Source organism: Juglans regia, chromosome 9 (assembly GCF_001411555.2).
Source record: "Juglans regia cultivar Chandler chromosome 9, Walnut 2.0, whole genome shotgun sequence".
NCBI lineage: Eukaryota > Viridiplantae > Streptophyta > Magnoliopsida > Fagales > Juglandaceae > Juglans > Juglans regia.
Window position 1 is genome coordinate 4,456,140 of NC_049909.1, and position 19,772 is coordinate 4,475,911.

Below are 19,772 nucleotides of genomic sequence, written 5' to 3' on the forward strand. Positions count from 1 at the left end.
AATTAGTAATTTATCATATAATATAAATCTATTTTATATATAATTATATATTATATATAAAAATTATATACAATATAAAAAATTATAATATATAGGAACTAATCCGGTTTGGTCCGATTTGGTTTTAGAAAAAAAAAAATCGGAATCAGACCGATTTTGTCCGATTTTCAGAAAAATAAAACCATACTGGACCGAACCAAACTCAGTACTGGACCAAACCTACCAGTTCAGTCCGGTCTGTTTATCGATTCACCAGTTTTTTTTTTACGCTCCTAACTACTATTCACAAATCTCAATTTACAAATTTTACTACTATTTATAAACTATTTTAACTTATCTCATCTCATCTCTCAATCCAAACGGAGCCTAAAATGACAATTTCATTAGTAAAAGGAATAATGCACAATAGAAAGGATGAACATTCCTCAGAATGAAAATTAGAAATTTACTTGTCATTGCTATGCAGGTTGTAACACATGGATAGAGCTGTCAATATGCATTTTTCTTGTTTGCGATACTGCGATAGGTTGGAGCATATAATTAAATTGTAATAAAAATTAAAAAAAAATTATAATAATTAAAATTTATAAGTTTTATATATGGATTTTTCTTAATTTTTGAACATTAAAATATCCGATTTATACTTTAGACTGATCAACAAATCTTGGATTGTATTATGACGCCGCATCATGATTCTATTTTTACTAAAAGCTAGAAGAAAATTTTTGCCAAAAAAAAAGCAAGAAGAAAATAAAAAGTTTAAAATATCTAAAACAAAGCTTGAGATATAGAGCTTAAAAAGAATAAGAAATTAACTAGAACAAGCCAAAATCCTCCTCTTCTTCTTCTTCTTCTTTTTTTTTTTTAAAAAAAAAAAAACATAAATGGACCTATTATTCAAAAAGAAAGAAATATGCATCAGCTCTATTTTTGGAGGAATAAATATTATCTCATTTAGATGAATAGCTATTTCCGAAAATAGAAAACATAACCAAATCTATAAATGGAATATACCTCTTTCCTAAGAATAATTATTTAATTCCCATCGATTAATCCACAACCAAACAACTAATCCTCCAGCCTCAAAAAAAAAAAAAAAACAACTAATCCTCCCAACATTTGGTATCAAGGGAAAGAAGTCTGATAAGGTTTTCTCTGAAGGATGAAGTGATCTCAAGTAATTTATAAATAAAAATAAAAATAATAAATAATAAATAATTTATAAATAATAATAAGTTATTTATAAATAATAATAAAATAATACGAAACTATTTCACTTATCCTTAAAGTTTCGTTTGATTTTGTGGTTGAGAAGAGATGTTTTGTTAAAAATTAAATAAAATATTGTTATAATATAATTTATTAATATTATCTTTATTTTATAATTTAAAAAATTAAATTATTTATTATATTTTATATAAAAATTTTAAAAAATTATAATAATTATATAAAATAAAATAAGATTTTGGGTAACCAATCGATATCCTGATAAGGACATTAGTGTGGCTGTTGCTTTGTCAGTCTGATGAACCAAACTTTGACCTTTCAACTGAGTTCGATGAGAATAGAAGGAACGCCTGACCCTCTCTCACCTATTTGTTTTGGAATTGACGCGTTGCAACCGAATATTCCTGAGACGCATGAGTGATATAATCACGTTTAAAACCATACCCCAAACTCCCAAATTAATACCAGTTAAACATTAATAAAGTATATATAACCTATAAAAAAGTTCAACTACCAATACAACTAGATGAAGTTCAACTGTTTTACTGTTTTTACATTTATTTAAGAAGGAAAAAAGAATTAAAAAAATGAACTTTTTAACTCTCCTAGAGTCACTGTATACTATAAATGTCAGCGTTGAAATTGCAGTCTCATACTTACTAAACAAGGCAACAACAAGTAGTTAAAAAAACTCTTCAATGTTAGCTCACCTTCCCACTCCATCACTCTCTCTCTCTCTCCAAAAATAGCAACCACATCATCTTCCATGGAGTTTGGGACACACTGAATCACTGATATCTCTTTCACTTTGAGTTGTCTGTCTCAGCCCCACACTGCAAAGCCACTATTTCACAGTACATTGGTAAAGTAAACCTCTCTCTCCTCTCCCTCATACCATTCAGGTAACTTTAGTTTCCCTTTCTTTCAGTCACTGAACAGTTTTCTCATTCAGTATCTGAAATGGGTTCTTGCTTATATTTGTCTCTCTAGTTTCCACTGATTGAGTCCTTACATTAGAAACTCTTACCTGTCTCCTGCTTGGATTAACGTGGGTTTCTGACATTTCTGTAGCTTTTGTACCGTTTGGTTATCTGGGTTTGGGTCTTTCATATTTAATGGGTTTTATTCTCTTTTTTTTTTTTTTTTTTTCAATCTAGTTGGTTTTTCAGGAATTGAGCCTCCCATGAATATGAAGCTTCAAGAAGGGGAATTTGTGAGGGCTCTCTCTTTGTACTTAGATTGGCTATGTGGGTCGTGTGCGGTGCTTATCAAGATTATCCAATGGTCAACCGTAGTTGGTGCTTATACGCGTTAGTCGAATTTGAGGTTAAAATTCAACTCGGTTTATGGGTAAAAGTACCGTATAAAAAAGTGATTTTTTTTCCTATTGTGCTGAACTGTAGTGGGTTTTTGCGATCTCGTGAAACTGTGATCCTGTTGCATGAAATGGAGCCTTGGAATTACGTTTCTGAAGGGAAGGGTTTTGAATCCGATGAAAGAATATCGCCAAATAATTCACTCTCGAGAAACAAAAATGCCTTGTTTGGTTGGCAATTGAGAACCCCATGTAGTTTTGGCAATAATATGTTAGTCTCTGGAGGTCAACAGGCTGTTGAGAATCAAGGTTTTGGGGAATTGGGTTTTCCAGAGATAGTTGGTAAACAGTTAGCGGACAACTCGATGAGTGAAGTTTTGAGTGGTCAGTTTGGCGGTGGAAGATTTGTTAATCCAATTATGGCCATTCCAAATGCATTTTCTGCTGAAGATCATCATGAATACACTAGTCCGAAGCTCTCAACTTCTATGGTGGACTCTAACAGTCGGGTTTCATCCTTGTTTGATTTGAATCTGGGGCGGCTTCCTGATCAGCAAGATGCCCAAAACTCTAAATTCCCAAAAGGAGTTCCGATTTTATCTTCGTTTGAGTCATCTACAACTGCGAAGAGAGTGCGGACATCAGGGTTGAATTCGCAGTCTGCATTCTGCCAAGTTTATGGTTGTCATAAGGATCTCAACTCCTCTAAAGACTACCACAAGAGGCATAAAGTTTGTGAGGTTCACTCCAAGACTGCCAAAGTTATCGTCAATGGCATTGAACAGAGGTTTTGCCAACAGTGTAGCAGGTGATGATTTTTGTTCCAATAATCAATATAAAAAGCCTTCACCTAATTACATCTTTAAAGCTGACATCCATCTAAGAATGTATGCCTCAAGAGTTCATTTCCCTTTTCATGTCCTTTTGGCAGCAAGAAGGAGCATTGGTTCAGGAATTTTTTAAATAAAATCATTTTTCCAACTGATCTAGAAATGATTTTTGCAATGTTAAACCTGCATTTTTAAAAGTTAAATTAATTCTGTAAGCCATGATGAACTTGAGGTTGTTCTAGTGTAACATGAATTTTTTTTGCTGCTATACAAATGATCCAGGTTTCATTTGCTGGCTGAATTTGATGAGGGTAAGCGTAGCTGCCGCAAACGCCTTGCGGGTCATAATGAGCGTCGCAGAAAGCCTCAAATGAGTATTCATGACTCTGGACGGGCCGGTAGATCATTGCTTCGGTCATTTGATGGTATTTCTCATCTAACTTCAATTAATTCTTTACTATTGATTCCATTTCCTTTATATGAAAAGAATGAAAAACGAAAAGAAAAGAAAAAAGAGATTTGTGATTTCTATATATGCTTCTATTGTGCATAATTTCGTAAGGGAAATTCTACCTATACAATTATTTTATAATTTTTATACAGCTCTTGAATAAAATATAATTATTTTTTAAAATCAAATCTATCAAAGTAAAACAAATTTCAAATAAATTTAAAATAATAGTATTATTTTATTAAAGAGTTTTGTAAAAGTTGTGAGATAGTTGTGTTTGCCTCAGTTTTGATTGCACAAGAGATTTCTTTCTTTAATTAGGGACTTCTTTTTTGCGCATAGGTTTTATTAAGTGATTAAGATTGTTTTTACTGCTCATTTACTATTAAAATTTTGCACTTGCTGATTTATATGCGATAAGTATTGCTCAAGTATCTCACTTACAAAAAAAAAAAAAAGTTCTTGCTCAAGTATCTATGTTTATTCCACATTTGATTGACTTAGGACTTGTTTGGATATAGAAACTATTTCACATCATCTCACATCATCTCATATCATCTCATCTCACTATCCAAATGAACCATTAATATATATATATATATATATATATATATAACTTCACAAACATATATATATTCATGTTGATAATTGATATCATTTCTTTAAAGTTTGTGTTGTATCCTCCTAGGGAAAACTTAATATATATATATATAATTGATATCATTTCTTTATTCACCTAGGGGTGTAGTTTGACACGATTGGGTTTGGAATACACACATACCGACTCTTGACTCGATGGAAAACAAAACCTAAAAGCTTTCTTCTACTTCTGCCAAACCCTCACAAAATTCAAAGTAGTAGACTTCTAAAGGCAACCTTCCATCTTCCAAAAATCACCAGCAGCTTCAAAATTCAACTTCCAATCTAGAAAGGGCTTGAGATCAGGGAATTGCTCCACTCCCCTCACCGCTAGATTCAGTTGAGGAACTCCCAATTAGGGTTGAGATAGCTTCCCCCTCTCTTTACCTTGTTCATATATCTGTCACACCTCAAATTGTTGGCTCTATTGCCCTTCGATTCCCTCATCATGTGACTGGTCGCACCACGATCAACAACTATGGTGGTGATCGGAGGAGTCTCAATTTGTAAATCCTCACAACCTAACTTGACTTTTGACCCAAATTGAAGCGGAAGGAGAAAATACTTTGACCAACTGAGCCAATACATATTGAATATGACAAATTAGTGGACTCAAGTTGAAAGCAATGGGTTGGGTCAAGCTTTGTTCATTTCATTATTAGTCGAATCGACGAATACAATTCTGTTAAGAATACAATACAAATAATTAGATTTATCTCTTCCTATCAATTTAAATTTTTGGGACAAGTGATGATTTCACATAGTATCAGAGCCAGATTCTGAGTTCGAACCTTGATTCTATACTTTACACAATTTAATTAAATATTCCACTTGTTGGGCCCACTCATTGAGGGGGAGTGTTAAGAATGTAATACAAATAATTAGATTTACCTCTTCCCATCAGTTTAAACTTTTGAAACAAATGGTGATTTCACAAATTCAGCAATTTATATTTATATTCATGAATGCTTCATTTGTTTTTCAATGGGTTCAAGCTTATTTTGAGCTACTTAATTTTGAAAAAAAAAAACATATTATTAGTACTATATCTTATTGCTTTATCTATGAATTTTGACAAACTGATGTTTAGTTTTTGTTAAAATCTTTATATAATTTATATATATGCGTGTGATTATACTCAGATTTAAACTTGTATCGTATTTGGAACATGATTTCTTTTTATTTTTTTAAATACTTAAGTTATTTTTATTATAAAGTTAAAAATAAAACTATAAAAACTTAGATGAGTTTATACAAAATTATTCGAGTCAATTAGAGTTTTATACAAATTATATCATTTAATAATTTATCATAACTTTGATTTATAAATAAACAAAAAAAACTTTCATAACTTTTTATATTCATAAACGATTCATTTACCATACGAACCAAGCCAGGTTCTAATTTGGTTGAGCCGGGTTCGTCACTTTTTCCGTAGAATTTTGTATACGGCCCAATGTATGCATTAGGAAAGGTGCTTGATACTATTTGGAGGTGAGTGCAAGTAAATCTTGCGACACCTTAGATTATGTGGGTTATGAAAGTTCTTTTAAAGGAGATGCCAAGTCTTCTATTAGGTGTAAGTTAGGTGAAATTGGATTACATGGACGGTTATGATAAAAATCCACTCAAGTTCCCTATTGGAACGAGATGATAAAATTTAAAAGAGATAGTCACATCATGTAAGGCTATAGCATTTTATGCTATCCTTGTACAGGTTGAAAATTAATAAAAGAAAAAAGAAAACAAAGAGAGATTTTATTGAATAGGTGTCATAAGCTCTATCCGAGACATAATAGGTTGTTTCTTTGGAAATTATTTGTTTATACAAAAATGAAGTAGCCAGTGGTGGAGCGAAGTGTGTGGAGACAACCAACTCAATCAGCATCAGCCAACCCATTTAGATTGAGCGCCAATTGAGTGATAAATCTCATCCCGTTCTTGAATGTACCCTGAATATATATATATATATATATATATATATATATATATATATATATAGCAAACAATGCATTTGACAACTTGAAGAAGATGAGAAAGACCGAGCTTATGCATAACATGCTTGGGATCGAGTTTGGTCAATGCATGTGAGATATCCTTGGGCACTGTGGTAATAGATTGTATCTACTGGAGAGTCATTAGCATTGTGCAGCTCGAGCTTCTGGGAAAGGGGTGTGCCCACATAATTATAATCTGTGATCATAGAGGCCTTGGATAGAGAATCACAAACATACTTGTGCATAGATAAAAATAGTCCACTTGAACAAGTAATAACTTCAATGCCTAAAAAGAAATTCAAGGGCTCTAAATCTTTCATGTGGAATTTAGAATGTAGAGTGCCTATTAAAAAAACATAGAATGTAGTGATCATAGGTTGAATATTGAGGGATGTTGGGGCATGATGACTTGGTTCCATGGAAGAAATAGGGAGATCAATATTTAATTCTCATAGTTGAATTGGCATGATATGTGAGAATGCTTGATCTGGAGTCTAGTGTCCTCATTGCTTGAGAAGAGGAGCCCCATATGTCTGCTGGAGATAAGAGTGTTGTGCTTCGTGTGCGAGAGAAGCATTCGGTGGAGAAAGTTGAGTGAGTGTAAGAAGGGGTGTGTGCGGGCTATTGGCCTTTGGTATAACAGATACAGATGATTCCGGACAACTAGTGGGAACGGAGGCTAAGTGACATGAACACATATAGAGCGTTGTGTGTTTGAATAAATCCTTTCAAGCAAATTTAGAAAAAGGTAGAAAACATCTGTTTGATGGGCGGGAGAAAATAATTACTTGGGAATAATTTGGAGGAAAATATTTCATAAAAAAACAAGTGCCAAGATCGTATATTGTTAAGCTGCGTTTGAATGTTGAGATTAGTTGAGATGAATTAAATTCTTTATGAATAGTAGTAAGTTGAGATAATGAAGTAAGTTTTGTGGGGCCCACTTAAGATGAGTTTAAAATGTATTTTGATGTTAAAATGAGTTTAGATATATTTATAAGAATTTGAAAAAGGTTGTGGGTCCTGCGTGTAAAGAGGTGTTGAATTGAAAGATTGTGGGTCCACATATAAAGAGGTTTTGAGTTGATATAAGTTTAGTGGTTTGAGAGTTGAGTATTTGAATGTTAAACTAGCTTAAAATTAGACTGAACTGATTTCAATGCTGTCCAACAACCAAACGGGGCCTTAGTGGGTCAATGAAGGCATCTATATTTTCTGTGGATTAGACTAGATATTTTTTCCAATTCTCAATTTTAATGGATGGTCCAATCCAAAAAGAGATGAAAAGGATATGTTGGGATCCATAGTGGTGTGTGATCTTAGAGGATGTTTGGAAAAAATTTCCCTCACATCCCATCCCATCCCATCTTATCTTATCTCATTTCATTTCCTTCCCAAATATCATTCAAATACAAACATTTTCAAACTAATCATTACAACCTTTTCAAACTAAGTATTATAATTTTTTTAAATTTATAAAAAAAAATAATTTAATTTTTTCAAATTCAAAAAATATATATATATATTAAAAAATTATATTCTAACAATATTTTGACTTTATAATATTTGTTATTCAATTTTTTCTCTCATTTCTCAAAATCAAAATATTTAACTCAAATTATCTCATTATTATTCACAAATCATCTTACTACCATTCATAAAATTTTCATTTCATCTCATTCCGTAAACATTCCCTTGGTGTTATTAGATTTGGTTTCTACAGTGTTTGCTATGTTTGCAGTGTCTTCAAATCTGATCTCACTACCTTATTCACTTGCATTAATGATAGTTTTTTCTTAAGGATTAGCTTAAGTGGTAAAGATCTTGATCCGAGAGTATGCACCTCCCAGATCTATGATTCAAACTTTGGGTGTAAACAATTTCTAGAACCTGAATACTATTAGTGAAAAGCCAATGATTTACGTAATCTATATGATGTGGATGCTACACGAGTCTAGAGTTTAACTGGGTATAATTAATACATGTCGTGTGTCCATGATCTCACGATTTCCTTTCATAAAAAAAAATGATATATCAAAGTTACCATTTCATCTACATTAGAGCCTAAATATCTGAACAATGTGTCTTGGGGTTTGACAACCCAAGCTTCTTTAAAAGCATAAAACATGTCCGCGACCAGTTAAAAGGAGTTGGAATCAGGTTGAAAGAGGTTTGGAAGCCAATAGAAACAGTGGCATCTGGTAGCCGTTTGATTTTAGGTTTTATTTTTTTTGGGACTAGATCCCTTGGACGAGAGACACTCGTCTCTTGACTAACGGCTCAAGTTCTACTAGAATTACGACCTAAGCCACATCTCTATGAATTTAAATGTATCATGAATATTTTTTAATGAAATTGTGATTTTTTTAATTTTTAAAAAAATATTTAAAAATATTAAAAAAATATATGTTAAAAAAAGAAAAAAAGTAAAAAAAGAAAAAACACAACAATTTTACTAATGGTAGCTCTCAGCAGTTGGGAGCGGTGGCTCTACAATCAAATTTTCTTTGGGAAGGGATTAATTCTTTCTACCAAAGAAAAAATAAAATTTATTATTCAAAATAGGGCATTATATTGTTTTTGTAAATTATTTGGAAAGAGAGTTAATTATATAATCGAAACGGGACCTCCCTCCACTTTCTATTTAATTTATAGAGTAATTAATCATTTTTCCACGTGTCAAGCATCACTAATTGTTTATTATTATTTTTTATTATGGTATTTGAGGTCGTTGTTTGCTTCTACTAATTTTTTGTAGATGTGAAGTTCGTCTGTCTTATACACGTGGGGTAATTAGGGACCTAGTTATAGAAAATCATCTTTTATTTCTTATCCACTTGGTTCACAGTTGAATGACTCTCAATCCATCTCTCCACCACGCATGAAACTGCTTTCCAATTAGCCTCCTACACGTTCTCTTTAGCAGCTTAAAGTAAAGGAAAACACTAGTTTCACATACCCAAATCCTCTTCCGAATTTTTTTTTAATATTTTTTTTCTTAATAATTAAGTAAATATATTTAAATGAATATGTGATTTTTTTTAAATATCTAAATAGTTTAAAAAAATGGTGAAAGTAAAAGTAAAAAAAATAAAAAAAGATTATCTGTAGAGGATTTCCTCTGAGGGTCATGCTACAGTGCCCGCTAGGGGTGTAGTATTATTTTACATGTGTTTTGTTTAAGTTATTTTTTATATAAATCTTTTAATATTTTTAAATATTTTAAAAAAATAAAATAAATTTAAAACATCATTAAGAAAATACTTTTTTAATCAGAAAGTAAAAAAAAATAAATATTAAAAAATACTTTTTTAATCACGAAATAAAATAAAAAATTATAAAAAATATATTTTTTATAATTTTTTATTTTACTTAATGATTGAGAAAATATTTTTTAATAATATTATATTTTTTTATTTTAAAAATATTTAAAATTATTAAAAGATTTATATAAAAAAAAAACTTAAAAAAATACATAAAACTAAAATGCTAGATCTCCCATGTTGGGAGCCCCCAATGGGAGATCTAGCATTTTCCTTCCTCTGAACATCCTAAAGTAAAATAAGGAAAGTGGTCGTCCATCTGCTGAGCTTTGGGATTTGCACCCATCACATCTGCCTCCTGTTAAATATTTTAACATGAAAAATATTAAGATATTCAATTTTATATGATTCACGATAATAAAATAATAATAATTAAAAAATATATATACTTTTATTACAATTTAATAAAGAATCTTACCTGACTGTGAGAGAAGAATCATTCTAACAACTTTATCTTCAAGTGTTTTCCAATAGTTATAGGCACAATTATATTATAGGTGAGAATCCTTTAACCCTTCAGTATTAATATTATTTATAAACTTTTACCATCATAAAATCTAAGACATTTGTGTCTCGCTATGATTAGAATAGATATATTTATACTCCATTATGATATTTTTATTAAGTGATAATATTTGAACTAATCTAAATTCATTAAAATATGAATATGTGAGACATAGAATTTTAATAAAACTTTTACATTTTGCTTCTTATGTATCTTCTTCTATATGTATTTTGCCGGTGTCTGTCTCATGCGGCCTTAGCTAGGCACCTCAATCAATGATGCACCACATGAATGCACCTCAATCGAAATCGCTGCTGCGCCCCATGCTCATATATGCGCTTTAAATTTTGGATGTGCTCCACACGAATTAATCACTGACACTCTACTGCCTAGGTGTGTACTCCCACGCATCACTGGCCTTCCATGCTTCCCACCCCCTAGCGGACTGTTGCCTACTCCAATTAGTTTCTACCCCAGCCTCAGCCAGCTTCCACCTGACCCACCTCGTCTCGTCCTGTTTCGCATGCAGAATCAAACCTTTCCAGAGATCTGAACTGGTCTGCCTGCGAAAAGTTTATATCTTTTTTCAAAAACGTAATACCTACTTTTAGTTTAATTAATGCGTCTGGAAATGTCAAATTTAACAATATTGTATGTCACCAGGCCAGTGACTTTGTCGTTTATAATATGACTCGAGTACACGCCTCTTTTATCTGAGTTTTACATAGAACTTGTTGTTTCCTACTGTAATTTGACTGTTGTCCTCTTTTGCGTGTTCTCAAAATCATATTTATTGTGTTTCTCTGACTCTGATGATCTGACTGGCCTTGTAGGGAGTGATCAGGGATATCAGGTGGGAACTACATCCTTTATTTGCCAAGAGATTCTCCCTAGTGGCCTCTTGCATCCTGAGAAATATGAGACCAGTGAATGGGGTAGGCATGTCAAAGTTGAAGATGGGACTGACTATAGGCATCTGTCAACCTTTCCTGTTACCAATGGCCATCTCCATTCCAACTCCCTCTTCCCTCAAGATATTGAAAAACAGTACTTTCACCCTTTTCAGGACAATGGAACTCGGACAGCAACCGGGAACTTTTTCATGGAATATTCGGATCAATATATACATGATATAGGAGGAGGCCCAACTCCCAGTTCACATTCTATTTTCCACAACACCTCGTTAGGGAGTGAAGAATACAATGTTTTTGATGCAGCAACAACCGTTGAAGGGTTACCGAGAGTACCAGATCCCTCCGGTTATGCTCTCTCTCTTCTGTCATCTCAATCACAGAACTCTTCGAGCCAGCGGCCAGCCGGAATTCCCATGGTTCGTCCACTGATCATGCCGAGTAACCATTCCCATTATGGCATGGGTCGATTCACCGAGAAGTTGATTGGAATAAGATCACAGCATTCGTCTGGTGGAGTTTCAAATAAACTCCCTTTATCCGAAATGAATTCTGCAGAAGAGAATGATCATCACTTGGGTCCCATACTGATATCGAATACTGGTGATGCAGTCAACTTGGATGGGATTTTCCAAGAGTTTGATATATGGAATCCCAATGATCGCCATTCCTGTGATCAAAATGGGCCTGACTTACTTCAACTGTCATCACAGCTTGAGCGAGTGGAGCATCAGAGGCAATCCTTGCAGGTGAAGCGGGAAAATGACTCGTCCTGCCTCCGGATCTCTTAAATTAATGCTCGGAAAGGCAATTAATTAAGGTATATGAATCATATATGCATTCCTTGGAAATCAAATTTGCTGTGCTTCTATATTACATATATAGCAACCTGAGAGTTTCCTTGAAAACAAAAAGGAAAAGAAAATTAATATATGCATGCGTTTATCTGTTTACGCTCAAACTTATATACCTGTTGCCGATCACGTTAAAGTACTCTATATCGTGATCCTACTTATTTTCCTCGCCGGCCTATGATCTGATTGAAGTTTTTGCTAATTGTGATAAACTTGAGAGTTATCGAAACGATGAATAATGGTTAGAGATCGAATGAATTGTTATGACTATACTACCCATTCTACTCGTAGAGCTGAAATCTATAATCGCATTTGGATTAGAGCAGGATGAATGGGATTGGGGCCAGTACCAAACATCCTGCTGCCTCCCACGGCATTCAACCACGTATATAGGAAGGAACAAGTATATGTCCTACTCCAAAGTATATATATGTCTCTTCCAGATTGTAGTTGTTAAACTCTATCATGGTGTTACTAGGGTGGTTATGAAAAGCACCTATACATTTGTTCATTTGACACAACCGATGATACAGCCCGTCGCCCTAGGGTTAAAAATGATGTTAATTTCAAAAATCTTGGGGACCCAAAAATTACTAACTTTAAAAATTTATTCTTACTTGAGCACCAAGTATAAAAGATTTCATTACATAAATAAAAGATGCTTTATTAAAATTGAAAGAGAGTTTAAAGAAGCACGCACTTAAAGTTTGTTCATGTCTTGTGCCATATAAAACAACTTAGTAGAAAAAAAATCATGAATAAAGAAATTTCCGTGAAAATTAATATACTCTAGGCCTTTGTCTCGTGTCTTCATGAGCCTAGTCCTATTGTAACGTTCTTGAGTAATCGAGAACTCTTTTGCTCTCCCTTTCCACTTCAGTAACACTAATCACTCAACACACAACAACTGTAGGAAGTTAGATTGACACACGAAAGGATCATCAAATGTCAGATTCCATAATGAATCTTGACCAGGAATTTTTGAGGAATTTCAAACCTCCCAAAGTTAGAATTATATTCATCCAAGATGATTTATGTAACACCCGGATCCAAAATTGGTATAGTTGGACTTCGGATTTTTTTTTTTTTTTGAGCTTGATATTTTAGGTTTTTATATTACCGACATGAGTAGTGATTTTTTTTTATTTGGAGATCTTGGCCCTTTTTTTTTATTCTCTCCGCATGTTTTATTTCTTTTTTTCTTCTTTTTCCGTATATATTATTTTTCACACGGCTTATTTCCGTCGCCCACAGCATGCATGCACACTCACGGCTTACCCTTCCATCCGCACACACGTCTCTTTTATCTCTAGGGTTTTCGCATTATATATATAGACACATGTTATTCCATGCTAGTAAAACTACTGCCCAAACACAAGCCGCCGGACCACTTTGAATCGCAAGCCAGCCCTCCATCGTCCATACTGCTCCACACGCAGCAACTCCTCCTTGCAAACAGCCCAGCCCAGTCCCCACCCACTCGCACGGCAACGCCACCACAAGCCTCCAGCCCCTTCCGTTGACCATACCCCTCATCCATTCGACGGAGGAACGCAGCTTCACCAACGCCGAATGACCCCTATTTTTGTTTCCTGAACAGAGGAAGCCACAACTTGAGTCGCCACCTCCACATCTCAGGAGAGCCACGATGCCATCGCCAGCAGCAGTAGTGTACACCAAGGAATAAGTCTCCACAGTCAAAAGTCGTCCAGTTGTCACCTAGCACCATCTTTCACCGCCGACACGCTGCATGATATGTAAACCCCCTCTCCCTATCTCTCAGTTTACTCCCTCTCCCCCTCACGGTTGCTCTCTCTCTGTCATTACTTAGCTCTGCTTATCACACTGCCGAAACCACCCAGCCAACCTCAAACCACTGGCTAAATACTCTTCGTCAGCCCTGTTCAGCCGTGCGTTCATCATCAGGACGCCACCCAACTGCCAGCATATCCACCGAAGCCACTCAGCTCCGATCGGATCCCTGGTGTAGCCTCCTTCCTCGGTGAGCCTCGTCACTGCCTCTTTCTTTTCACACTTGAAAACTATTTCCGGTTTTAGTGAGCTTCTGTTGCATCTATTTGTGGTTCCAGTAACTTGTTGCCCTGCTTTTTGAGGTGTTTTGCTCTTACGCAACGTTAGGGAAGATTAGATCTAGGGTATTACGGTTTTACCCTTCAGTTACATGTCAAATCACTAGGTGGTTTGTGTTTTTATTTTTTTCGGTTGGGTTGTCTTTTACGAAGGGTTTTTTTTTTTTTTTTTGTTTTTATTAAAGATATTTCTTATATTATTGTTAGTCAAAAATGTTTCTTAAAGTGCTTTAAATTTGTTATTTCTTTCAAAAGATTAATCGATAATGTTGTATTTTTACTATGACGTAGTTTATTATATGGTTGCTGTATAATTTAAAATATTTTGGTATAATTATATTATCTAGTATTAGATTTTATAATTACACTTCAATAGTAAACAAGTTAGACTTTTAAATGTTTTTAGTCGAAGTTATTAAATGGACATTGCCAATTTTAGAAAGGGATGTTATATTTTGGGCTTTTGAGGGTTTTAGGTTTTGAGGAATTAAAATAGGTTATTTTATAAGCGTACGCTTAAATACCGAAATACGTGATTGATTGGAAATTTACGGGAATTACTTGATTATTTGATAGGTGACGATTGTTAATTGTCGACATTTTGAGAAAAATTCTGAAAAGCTAAGAAGTTCAGGTAAGCGGGGTTTCTATGCTAGATTTTGCATTAAATAAAATGAACTGAGGTCCTTTTTGGAAAATATGCATGCTTTGTTATGAAAAGAAATTTGAACTACCTCAGTTATTTGTTCTGCATTACTCATGAGATTCTGTTTAAGAAGAAAGTATTTTCTGTCATAACTAGTGTAGACATGAGCTTATTTTTGACATTCTGTTTCTGAACTTTGAAGAAGAGAGCGAATATGAAATTTTGTGCATAAATTATGTTGTGATATGATTTTGTTCTGTTCTAAAGATTTTGTTCAGTACTCTGTTTGGATAAGACGTGATTTCTGAAAACCTTTGGCATGACTCTTTGATTCTGAATTTGATTATGTTTTCGCTCTGTTCAGTTACGGCCCTGTCACAGGTGATAATAGTGGCATACGACCCAACCACGGGTTACAATAGTGGATACGGCCCAACCACGGGTAATAATAGTGGATACGGACCAACCACGGGTTATAATAGTGGATACGGCCCAACCACGGGTAATAATAGTGGATACGGCCCTGCCACGGGTTAGAGTAGTGGTCTCTGTTTTGAGTGTACACCTTGGTGACAGAGTGTTTTATGTTTTGCTTGGCTATCTGCAGATGCACAACCCTACCACGAGGGTTATACATGGCCTCTGTTCTGATATGAAGTTCTGATGATGATGATGATCATTGATGCTATGCCAAAGAATATTTTGAATGAAATTATTTCTAAACCTTCACTCTGATATTTTGATAACATGTTCTGCTTCCGCACTCTGAAAATGAAAATATTTTGTTCTGCATTCTGATTTCTGTAAATGCTCATGTTTATACACTGGTATATATTCTCTGCTTACTGAATTGTTGATAACTCATCCCTTATCTCCATATATTTTTCAGATAATTTTGATGGTTCAGCTGGAGAACAAGAGTAGAAAGTTTAGCAAGGTGTGATGATCGTGGTGGAATAAGTGTCTGAGGGTACAAATGCTTATTTGAGAGTCATTGTTAGTAAGCTGATTTATTTTTCTGGTATATGATTTGATGAGTTGATGATGTTTTCGAGTTTTTGGAGAATTTCTAATTTATGTTATTGGGGATTTCTTTATTGTCGGCATTGAGGAACTTAGATTTTTAGTTTGATTAAGTGGATTAATATTTTATGGGATTTTCTGGATTTTATAGTTGTGTTATTTAAATTAATTTTAAGTATTAAGAGCTAACTCTCTGAACCTCCGGGAACGGGGCATTACAGTTGGTATCAGAGACAGGTTTGAATTCTGCATACTATAAACCTTGGAGGTTTAGATTTTTGTGGGTTCATAGGATGTAAAAATTTTAGTATAGGAACTTGAGAACTATAAGGACGATTAGGTGGATATTTAAGGTTTTAGTTTTTGTAAGACTTTATGATTGAGTTTTGAGACTTTGATGTTTTGGGATTTTTAGATCCGACAAGCTTACTTTGTGGACTATAGGAGATAATTTTTATAAGATTAATTCAAGGTTTATATTTTTGTGGTTTAAATTCTAAAGATGTATGAGAGTTTAGAGCGATGTCGGGTTTACAATTATAGATGGTAGGAAGGATTATATGAGTTGGTTAAATATATGGCTAAGGATGGGTAGAACAAGTTCAAGATTTTAGTGATACATTTATTTAATTTTTAACTTGTTTTAAATATTTTAACTGGTATTTATATTTTGTTTATACATGTTTTGTTTTCTTTCCCTAGAATGTTTAATTGAGTTTAAGATCCCAGTATGGCTGCTCGTCGTCGAGTTCGAAATCTTGGAGATTTGAACGGAAACAGCATTGAGATGGGTTGCACGTTCGAGCAGTTTAATCGCACTCATCTGCCCACCTTTGATGGAAGAGGTGATTCCAATATAGCTGAGGATTGGATTCAGGACATCGAAGAGACATTCAATGTTTTGGAGTGCACCGATCAACAGAAAGTTCGTTTCGCAGTTTTTAAATTGATCGGAGAAGCGAAGAGATGGTGGAACTCTGAGAGAGCCATTAGAGAAGCTGGTGGAATTGGAGAAGTGAGCTGGCCTCATTTTAAGCAAAACTTCTTCGACCGCTTCTTTCCGAAAGCAGACCGGGAAGCTAGAGCCCGAGAGTTTACTAACTTGGTGCAAGGGACCATGACGGTACGCCAGTATGCTGCAAAATTTGCAGAGTTGTCACGCTTCGCCTCATATTTGATTCTAGATGAGGAGAAGAAAGCTCGAAGGCTTGAAGAGGGTTTAAATCACTGGATCTACGAACGGGTTATGGTTTTACAAATTCAAAACTTTTCAGAGTTGGTACATAAAGCGATGCTAGTGGAACATAATTTTAAGAGAAGTGCTGAGTTGCAGGAACAAAGAAAGAGAGCTAACTCTCCGGACTTCCGGGAACGGGGCATTACAATTTACATGTGCATCTCATATGCTTTTATTGCAGAATTAAAAGGAAGACTAAAACGCTATCTTTACAATGTAAAACGCAATTCAATTCTTAACAGCCAAAACTCACCGTTTCATTAAACGGCTTCTAAACACTACAAAACATAAAACACACTGTATCACTAACTCTAATTACAAAAACTCCCCGTATTGATAACTGCCCCAACTCCCTTTTGTTATATTTGTTTCCTTCTGTTATTTATATTTCTCTCTTTCTGTTCTTGAGTTATTGTTCCTTCAGTCCTTTCCTCAACTCTTCTTCTTTCCTCCAAAGCCTTGCCCCCAACAGCCATACAATCCCCACCTCTTTAAGTCCTTGCCCCTAAGGCACCCGCGACAATTCACAAAACTGACCTTACTAAGTGAGAATATGAGTTCCTGAAAGTCCATAGTAATTCCCAAGAGTTGTCCTCCAAAGTAGCCCCAACCCACTTAACTAGCACCTCAGTACAAGCTCTATCACCTACCTTTTTCATCCTTCTCTAAAGAATCTTCTCAAGTTCAGGCTGAACAACTCCTTCACTGTCAACTGGAGGCATGGTAGGTAAAGGAGAGATTTGATCACCTAGTTTCTTCTTTAAGCAAGAGACATGAAAAACAGGATGAATCTTTGATGAAGAAGGTAAATCCAATTTATAGGCAACCACACCAATCCTATCAACAACCTAGAAAGGCCCAAAATTCCGAGGGGATAATTTCATGTTATGTCTCAAGGCCACACTAAGGAAGGGGTAAGTGTTCCATTCCTCATGCATGGCATGGGGGGATCTTTCCATGAGAAGAGTGTGATGTGGCTTCAACCTCACGAGAAGGGCCAATTCGAATAAAGATTGCCTGCGCAACCATCCACGTAGGTGGCTTCTTATCAGCAAGAAAGCGTCGCGAGAGAGGACTATAAATGAGAGGGAAGAAAGGGTGGGACCTCGGTCGGTTGAAGAAAATGAAGTCCAGCATAGTGATCTGATCTTGAAAATCAGTCTTCCATTTAGCCTTTCAGGGGGGTTCTACTACTGGGTAGTGAGTTTCGGATAATAGTGTATGTCTCGGAAAGGAATTGGAGTCCAAAGACGCTGCTTCTTCCGAACCAAGGACCTCGGCCATGAGAGGCTTTGCCTATGAATATTGAAATTCCAAGTTTGCTTGGTGGAATGGCTTTTTTTTTGCTCCGAACGCTGTCAATAATCAGGTTACGAAGAAACGTTGTCCCAACTTATCCATCGGGTGTTCATTCATGCCCAAGAAAGAGGGGGCTTGACAAGAGTTCCACAGCTGCTGTCTCCCCCTTGAAGAAATCGGCTAAAGAAACCGTAAAGCTTGGAAGTGTTGATGGGTAACTCTACAAAGTGAGTTCTCTTCCCCGATCCGGTTGATTGCCTTGCTTGTCTAGTGTCACAGTTGTTGATTCGCAATCGGTTGAATCAAAAGAAGGCTCCTTTTTCTTTTTGTCTCACACCAGCAGTTGAGATCGAAAAATCATAAGTCACGATCTAACATCGAATGAACTACTTTGTTAGCGCCATCTCTCCTCAGACTAAACTGGTGACAAGATTGACTTTCTTTTCTTTGGCAGGATGGGGTTGATGTTCAGTGGCTCCAATCCCGAATGGGTGTAGAATGGAACAAGCTCGCATGCTCTAGCTGTAGCCTAGGAGAAGAGAAGCAAGCTACCTTCGCTTACCTCCCATCTATATCTATAGGCGGCAATGGTAAGAGCTGGTAAGCATGGTAACTGTATAGGCGGCCGGGGCCGGCGCTCCGCGTTCTATCTAGGTTCCGCTCTTACGTACGCCCCACCTCACATAGAAGAAGGGGAACCCCTTCCATAGAAGAACCCGTGTGGGTGGGAGGGGATTCAATCATTCATTCATCAGATACGTCTTCCTATAAGGCTGTAGCTTTAGGAAAACCCAATCCCCAACTTCAAAACTCCTTTCAGTTCTTCTTCTATCGACATACAACTTCATTATGTTCTGTGCTTTCTTCAAATTATCCTTCAAAAGACATAGCACCTCCTCTCGAGTCTTCAAGTGTTGATCCACTACTGCATTGGCAATGGTACCAGGTACCTAGGTCAATAACTTTGGGGGTGGAACCCCATACAAGGCTTGAAAAGGTGAAACACCTGTTGAGGAGTGAACAGTGGTATTGTAACACCACTCAACCATGGGTAACCAACTGCACTAGCTTTTTGGTTTAGAACCAATGTATGCCCTTAAATAACCCTCCACACACTTGTTTAAAGCCTCAGCTTGGCTATCAGATTGAGGATGGTAAGCTGAAGTGAAAGCCAGTGTAGTACCTTGTATCTTGAATAACTCTTTCCAAAATAGGCTAGTGAAAACTACATCCCTATTAGACACTATGGTCTTAGGAAGGCCATGCAGTTTAAACACTCTAGAAAAGAAAATTTCAGCTACCTTACTAGCTGTGTAGGGATGTGACATTGGAAAGAAATGACCCACTTTAGTCAGTCTATCCACTACAGTTAGGATAATTGTCATTCCTTTGCCAAGGATTTTGAGGGATGGGTAAGGGTTGAAG

At 35.4% G+C, this 19,772-nt stretch overlaps 1 protein-coding gene across 4 annotated transcripts; it reads left to right on the forward strand.

Moving 5' to 3' along the window:
- Window positions 1–1,919: 1,919 nt before the first annotated feature.
- On the forward strand, window positions 1,920–12,241 carry LOC109004775 (squamosa promoter-binding-like protein 18). Of its 4 annotated transcripts, XM_035693894.1 has the most exons (5): window positions 1,920–2,275; window positions 2,385–2,537; window positions 2,631–3,350; window positions 3,655–3,797; window positions 11,121–12,241. In XM_035693894.1, exons 2-5 carry the CDS (start codon window positions 2,473–2,475, stop codon window positions 11,987–11,989), a joined length of 1,797 nt encoding a protein of 598 aa, XP_035549787.1. In that variant the 5' UTR covers window positions 1,920–2,275; window positions 2,385–2,472; the 3' UTR covers window positions 11,990–12,241. The 4 variants fall into 4 exon arrangements, with proteins under 4 accessions (XP_035549787.1, XP_018838995.1, XP_018839003.1 ...); XM_018983450.2 differs by having other exon boundaries at window positions 2,385–3,350; XM_018983458.2 differs by having other exon boundaries at window positions 1,920–2,129; window positions 2,385–3,350.
- Window positions 12,242–19,772: the final 7,531 nt, after the last annotated feature.

Excerpts from the sequence above, each read along its gene's own strand:
- LOC109004775 (XM_018983450.2), top strand. The coding sequence starts at position 2,473 with ATGTGGGTCGTGTGCGGTGCTTATCAAGATTATCCAATGGTCAACCGT. Across the intron at positions 3,351-3,654 it reads TTTTGCCAACAGTGTAGCAG|GTTTCATTTGCTGGCTGAAT; the intron begins GTGATGATTTTT and ends CAAATGATCCAG. Across the intron at positions 3,798-11,120 it reads ATTGCTTCGGTCATTTGATG|GGAGTGATCAGGGATATCAG; the intron begins GTATTTCTCATC and ends CTGGCCTTGTAG.